Below are 7008 nucleotides of genomic sequence, written 5' to 3'. Positions count from 1 at the left end.
TGTTCATGATCAGCACCCAAAAATCTATAAGAAACACCCAACAGTGTTCAAGAAGCAAAAACTTTGTTGTGCAGTGATATCTAATAAATGCTTCTTGTATCAAAACAAAGAGATAAAATACATTTATGTACAAAGGGAAACATTCTTAATTTTACATTCTTGATTTTCACTTTTAAGAAAAAAGCACTCAAATTTCCACTGTTAATACAATCAATGAAGTAATGCTTATTTAATCTACTAGTCTACGACAATGGCTAAAAAATTACAAAATTGTTCACAAGGAAAAAAACAGTTCATAAAATAAGTGATTATTTAATCAAATACAAAGCCTTTGTAAACAGAACAATGACATCTGCACAGATAAATTTGAATTTATTTTATTAGTTATAACTTGTAATTGTCTTATACTCTATAATGTAATAACACAATTACTGTGCCAGAAATTTGATTCTGACTACTTTCTTCATAGCTGTCTTCATCTCATCAGTTTTTAGTGTGTAAATAATGGGGTTCAGCATTGATGGAATTGTAGCTGACAGAGAGTTATTAAGAATTCTTATATTGGAATCAATAAACTGTGACAAAATATACGTAATAGCCAGAGGAACATAAAATATTATAACTAAGATAATGTGTGAAATGCAGGTTTTTAGTGCTTTTTGCTTTCCATCAGTTGATGTCATTTTAAACAGTGTAACACCAATGAATATATAAGAACAGAGAATGAGGCATAAAGGTAAAAAAAGAAACACAACTGTATCAAACCAAGCAATCATTACATTTGGGTAAATGTCATTGCAGGCTAAGAAGTACACGGGTCCATGATCACAAAAAAAACTGTTTACCACTGTGGACTGGCAGAAGCTGAGTCTTGTGATTAGAAGCACAGTAATGGAAAAACTGACTGCATCAAACATCCAGAGTGACACTATGATTCCTACCATCCTGCTGTTAGTATTAATGCTGTGATATTGAAGAGGGAAGCATATGGCAAGAAACCGGTCATAAGCTAATATTACCAGTGAAAGTGACTGCATTGCATTAAAGAAATGAACAAAAAACATATCAGCTAAACACGCTTCATATGAAATAAAACTGGAGTTAAAAAGAAACATTTCTATCACTTTAGGAATGACAGCTGTAGTTGTGCCTAAATCGACTAAGGCCAAGTGAACAACAGCAAGATATTTTGGATTGTGAAGACTTTGATCTAAATATATTAATAAAATGACAATTACATTTGAAAACACTGCAAAAATATACATAATAAATAAAAAAATATAAAAACAGTTAGCAAAGGACAACTCCTGTATTCCTCTTATATAAAACATTTCTGGACGAACAAATGTATTATTTTCAGAACTTTTTAAACTCTGAGAACTCATCACAAGCAGAATCTTGGCTTTTTCATTCAGTGTAATATAAATTTTTCTAGGAAAAGATATTTAAATATTTGCTATTAATTTACAGTCCTTCTGACCACAGTATTTATATCAATGCTTCTAAATAATTGTATTGAAATTTGAATAATGTACTATTTATTATATGCCCTTTTAATAGATATACTATAATATTCACGACACATTAGTATAATCTGTGCCTTCAACATGCTCATAAGTTACACAATAACATTTAAGGTAAGATATCCTAAACAATACAAACATATCTTTATGCTTCTACAGTATTTTGTCTTCATCAGTTTCTGAAACAGCAAATGTGCACCATAATATCAAAAAAAGTAAAATTGTTCAAATATTTTTGAAATTGTTTTTCTTTTGAACACAGTAATTTGAAAGAGTACAATATAAACTTTTGAAACAGAATCATAGAGACACATTGTTGCAATTTCTAAAACTAAGAAACAATCACTGATAATTGTACTAATTTAGACTGTGTACTTACTGCTTTTTGATAAGCTTATGCATTAAGAAAATAGTTATATAGAAGTTTCTCATGTGAAGATTACTCTAACCTTTGAAATATTATTTTTACAATGTAACCTTAAATAAATGAAAAAGTAATAAGAAATTATTTTGTTTCTGGCACGCAGGAGTACAGCTCTGCTTCTAAGTAAAAAATTAAGATTTCTTTAAAGATTCAAAAAAGATTTGAATCTGACATATTGTACAAAGAGTTATGAAAATTCTTACTGTTACATTTTGTGAAATTCCATTCTGCCTTCTTTACTGGTTCATATTTAACAAAGCATTTTATATAGGGAATTGCAGTGCTTTAATTGAGATGCAAATCATATTCATAAAACTGACTAATGTTAACCTTTCTTAGTTCACTTGAGACGTTTCAAACAAGGAGTATATGCAATTACATCAGCACAGTGTATGCAATTAATACAGTAAGGCATCTGATGGAAAATTAATTGAATTCACTCACTTGTTTTATGTATTTATTTTGATTAAAATAGTTCATGACATAATGTTTAACATAAAGAGTATAATTATATGAATATTATCATTAACATATTTTTCCTAAATAAAGCTATTTCTCTTTTAACAGTATGTCACAGACATACAGTGTAGTGATATTATTAGTGATGTTCACTGTACTATGATTTAAAATGATTCCTATTTCTGTATTGGAATAACTGAAATTCCTTGACAGTTTTTGATCATCACAATATGTACAAACACAAATGAACCATAAAGCTATTATTGTTCTTTCCTGCTGCCTAAATACTCATATCCCCCCATTTCCACACCCCCTGGTTATTTCTCTTACCCTCCATATGCCAATCCAGATTTGAACCCAGATCTCTACAAGTGATCTCTATAAGGCTTTTGACCATCTTGACCTTAAGTGTTTAATTAGATCTATTTGTAATTTGGTTGTACAGCTCATGGGTCAGCTTCACATTCTTGTTTAAAAAGGTTGGATGTTAGTCAACTACACGCTTTAAGAATATGCTGTTGTGCTGTAAAACCTTTACCTGCTTCAGTTATACTTGTTGAAATAAGACAAATATCTTTAAATATTACAGATTACAGTTTCTGTTAATGTGCTGGAATAAAATTAAAGGGCATACAAATGTTTGGGGTTTGCAATAGAATTAGAATGGAGTAGAATAGAATTTTTTTAAATAATGTGGTTATTTGTTTAGACTCTTTCTCAGCTTCACAGAGTGTAAATCAGGTAATTTTATATCAAGAACTGATTAAGAAGTGAATCAAACATTGTATTGTTTCTGTAAAAGCTTTGAGCAGCTCTGTATGTTTGTGGCTTAATGCAGTGCCCCGGAGGTAAAGAGGTTAATTCAGCATGCAGTCTCACCAATCAGAGGGTTAGTCTGTGGCCAGGAAAAAGTGTGGGGAAGAGGACAGGGTAGTGTTGGTGTATGGCCTGCGCGGTTTGGGCTGTGGGCAGATAATAAAGACCTGAGGAAGAGGACAACGTGGTAACAGATGCTTTGGAGCCTCGTATTAAATTTTTTTTAAAAAAAGACACATTGTAATCTTAAAGGTGAGTATTGTGAATAATTTGCAGATGAAAATAAGGTCTGAGTGTTGCAGACTAGCAATGAAGATAGTGTTCAGGCCCAGAAAATTTTGGTCATCATCAGCACTGTGATCCAGCTATGAAGACTGTCTGCCCTCCTTTTACAGTGTGATCTGCTGAGGGCTAGCAAAACAGCACAGATCTCTTCATATTAAGTGACACAAGAAAAAACAAAATATCTTATTGACACATTACCTTGAGACTTTGCAGGTGGTCTCTGTATGTCTGAAAGCGAGAAAAGTTAGCTTGTGATATTGTTCAAAGCCAGCCATTACATTTTTTGAACCATTCATTTTATTAGTGATGAGTAAACCCCGTGGAGTTTGCTCCAACATGAGTCCAATGAAATCACTAAACTTTTCAGCGAAATGCTTTAAAGTCAATTTGGAAATGAACTAGTTTACAATGTATTATAAAGGTGCAATGGTCTTTTATGTGTCCCTGAGCCCAAGGAAAGCATCTGCCATCTATGCTGAACTGATTAATGTGACATGAACTGTGGAACAGCAGTGCCAGCCACTGTGCCAATGTGCTTATGTCTCAAACAACAAAGATGCAGTCATACTGACATCCACAAACAAAATACAAAAACTAACCAGAAACTAGTAATAACTAAAGAAAAAAATCTTCAGGGCACTAATTGGCTGTGTCATGAAGCAACAGCATGGGACTGGCTCATTCGGTTGTTTGCAATCGATCTGTGCATATCTTCATCAAAAACATAGAAATGCTGTGTAAGCAGTAATACATCTTTCATTATTTTTATTTTACAGGATGTTATGTGCTTTCTGATTCTGGGAGAGAGAGAGGGGGGTCGGGTTCCCTTAAGGTTTATTTTAACTGCGGTCCCTGTCTAATTGCACATGCATTCGAACAGCATACTAAATTAGACATGGGAGCACACAGGAGTTTGTTTCAAATATTTGGTGGCTCTACACATAATATTTACAATATAATCAGCTAATGTACCCCTCAAATGAAAATACTGCAAGTTTTTTTTTTTTTGTTTTTATTTTTTAAACACACGTGGGTGCCAATCATGTACAAAGCAGATTGGGCTATGATATAACATGTTAGGTGGATTATGCATCCAATATGTATACATGAAAGTTAACATGATGTCAAACTGGTTTTGCAAGGCATCATGAGGTACTAGAAAAAAAAAACAATTTGTCTAAGCCAGCTGCAACTAATTTTCAGGAAAATAGGTTAGGTTAGGTTAGGTTTCTTTATTTAGTCATGTTTACACAGGAAAACATGAAATTTGCCTTCTCAGTTGCATCTAATAACAGGTAACAGACAGAATGAAATAAAACAGACAAATAGAAATAAGAAAGGTTAAGGTAAGGCAGTTAGATAAAACATATTTATACCAAAAAAAAAAAAAAAAGGTAACAGGATATATATCAATATATTATATATATCAAATTATATATCAAATATTTGGCAACCACGTTCAGCTGAGAAAACAACATACTGTATGCAGCAGGGGCACTGACAGAAACTGAAACACGATATGGCCAAATTGAAAAAGAGTGCCTGGGTGTTGTGTTTGGATGTGAGAAGTTCCACTGTTACATTTTTGATTACCATTTTGTTGAAACAGAAACTGATCATAAGCCACGTATCATTATTAGCCAAAATCACTTGAATGACATGACACCACATATACAGAGGATGATGATGAAACTACACCAGTACAATTGTGGAACTTCTTATAAACCTGGGAAGTATCTGATTGTTGCAGATACTTTATCTAGAGCAACACATGGAAGGTCAGAGGTTGTAGGCTCATAAGAACTAGAAAAATCACTAGTCAGTTTCATATGGTTTTGAAGCCAGGACAACTGTAAGACAAAAAATAAGAATGGAAACCACTACAGACAAGTATTTGCAAAAGGCTAATGCAAGGTGACTGGCCAAAACAAGCCTGACCGCAGAATTATTTCCTTAGGGTCACATTACTAGTGGTAGAAGAGCTTCTGTCGAATGGTAAGCAGATTGTTATTCCAACCTCACTGACAAAAGAAATCTTGCAGAAGAACATTTAGGCATTGAAAAAACTAAGTGTCTGGCAAGACAATCTGTGTTCTGGGAAGGAATTTGTTTGAACATCAAAAATATGATTGCAACTGTGCAACATGCCTTAAACATAAAAACAGACAACAAAAAGAGCCAATGATTATGGACCCACATAAACAACCGTTGGAGGAAGTAGGAATAGATTTGTTTTACTTTTAAGGTCTACTATTGATTGATTATTTCTCTGATTATTCAGAAATCACGCTCCTTTTTACTCACACTACAATGCGGGTGATTGGCATGGCATAGCCAAATGTGGGAGTCTCTGGTAGTGGCCCACAATATGCCAGTAAAGAATTTGCACAGTTTGACTGTCAGTATGAGTTTGAGCATGACACTATCAGTCCACATTCTCCACAGGATAATGGGAAGGCAGAAAAAGGTGTTCAAGTTTAAAAAAAAAAAAACTTTTAAAGAAAGCAGCAGAAAATAATGAAGAACCATATTTGGTACTGTTAGCATACAGTACAGGGCAACACATTTAAAGTGTGGGAAGTCTCCAGCAGAGCTTCTCATGGGTCGGTAGTTACAAACACTAGTTCCAAAAGTACAGAACACAACCCAGTCATCTGTTACACAAAAAATGTATCAGTTAAAGCAGCGCCAAAATTAAAATCTTTACCTCACTGATGACTCACTGAAAAAAATATTCTTCATCTCAACAAGCATTACATATAAGAATCAGTATTTTCTACTTAATAAGACAAGCTTTTCAGATCTACTTAAAATTTAGTAGTATATTCATCACACAATATTGATAAATACTGAACTTGGAGAAAAACCTAATGTGACAAAAAAATTTCATGTAATGTAATCAATCAATTTTTTAAGTTGTGATGTGTTCTCCACACAGTCACGCCAAAGCATTTTTACTTCGGCAAGCAGACATTTAAAAAAAAATTATGGTTCTTATGCACGTATATAGGAATAAGATATGATTTTCAGATTTTAGTTCAAAGTACAAAGCTACCTGCTATATTCTGTAACCGATTTATTTATTTTTGCCATGTGTCCTCAAAAAATGTCTTGACACAGGACTGAAGCTATCAATGCCTTTTTAGACTTCAAAATATGATATTTTTATATGTTTATTTTGATAATGACTTGCGTTGCCCACACTAACAGAAAATTAACTAATGGGGAGGTTTACTTTATATATTTAATTTAAGTTAATTTAGCTTAAAAAATTACTTTATGTACATGACTACCCTATATTTGCATAAAGTATGATATTTTCCATTAAGAATTGGTCCTTTTGTTGACCATAGTTTGCAATGTGTTCAAAGGGATCCTTTGTACATTAATAAAAAGTTAAAGTTAAAGAATATTAATAAAATTAGGGTTAGGGTTAGGGTTAGAATTTGTGTGGCTGTAGAAGTTGATAAATGATACTTTTTTGAAAAAATCCAAATAACT

General features: G+C 32.8%; 1 protein-coding gene across 1 annotated transcript; it reads right to left on the bottom strand.

Moving 5' to 3' along the window:
- Positions 1-361: 361 nt before the first annotated feature.
- LOC114650977 (olfactory receptor 1-like) lies at positions 362-1789 on the bottom strand. The gene has a single exon (XM_028800932.2). It carries the CDS (start codon positions 1383-1385, stop codon positions 429-431), a length of 957 nt encoding a protein of 318 aa, XP_028656765.2. The 5' UTR covers positions 1386-1789; the 3' UTR covers positions 362-428.
- Positions 1790-7008: the final 5219 nt, after the last annotated feature.

Source organism: Erpetoichthys calabaricus, chromosome 4 (assembly GCF_900747795.2).
Source record: "Erpetoichthys calabaricus chromosome 4, fErpCal1.3, whole genome shotgun sequence".
In the NCBI taxonomy this organism is placed as follows: Eukaryota; Metazoa; Chordata; class Cladistia; order Polypteriformes; family Polypteridae; genus Erpetoichthys; species Erpetoichthys calabaricus.
This window is presented reverse-complemented; position numbering and strand designations above follow the sequence as displayed.

Coding starts and splice junctions, on each gene's coding strand:
- LOC114650977 (XM_028800932.2), bottom strand. CDS start 1,385: ATGAGTTCTCAGAGTTTAAAAAGTTCTGAAAATAATACATTTGTTCGT.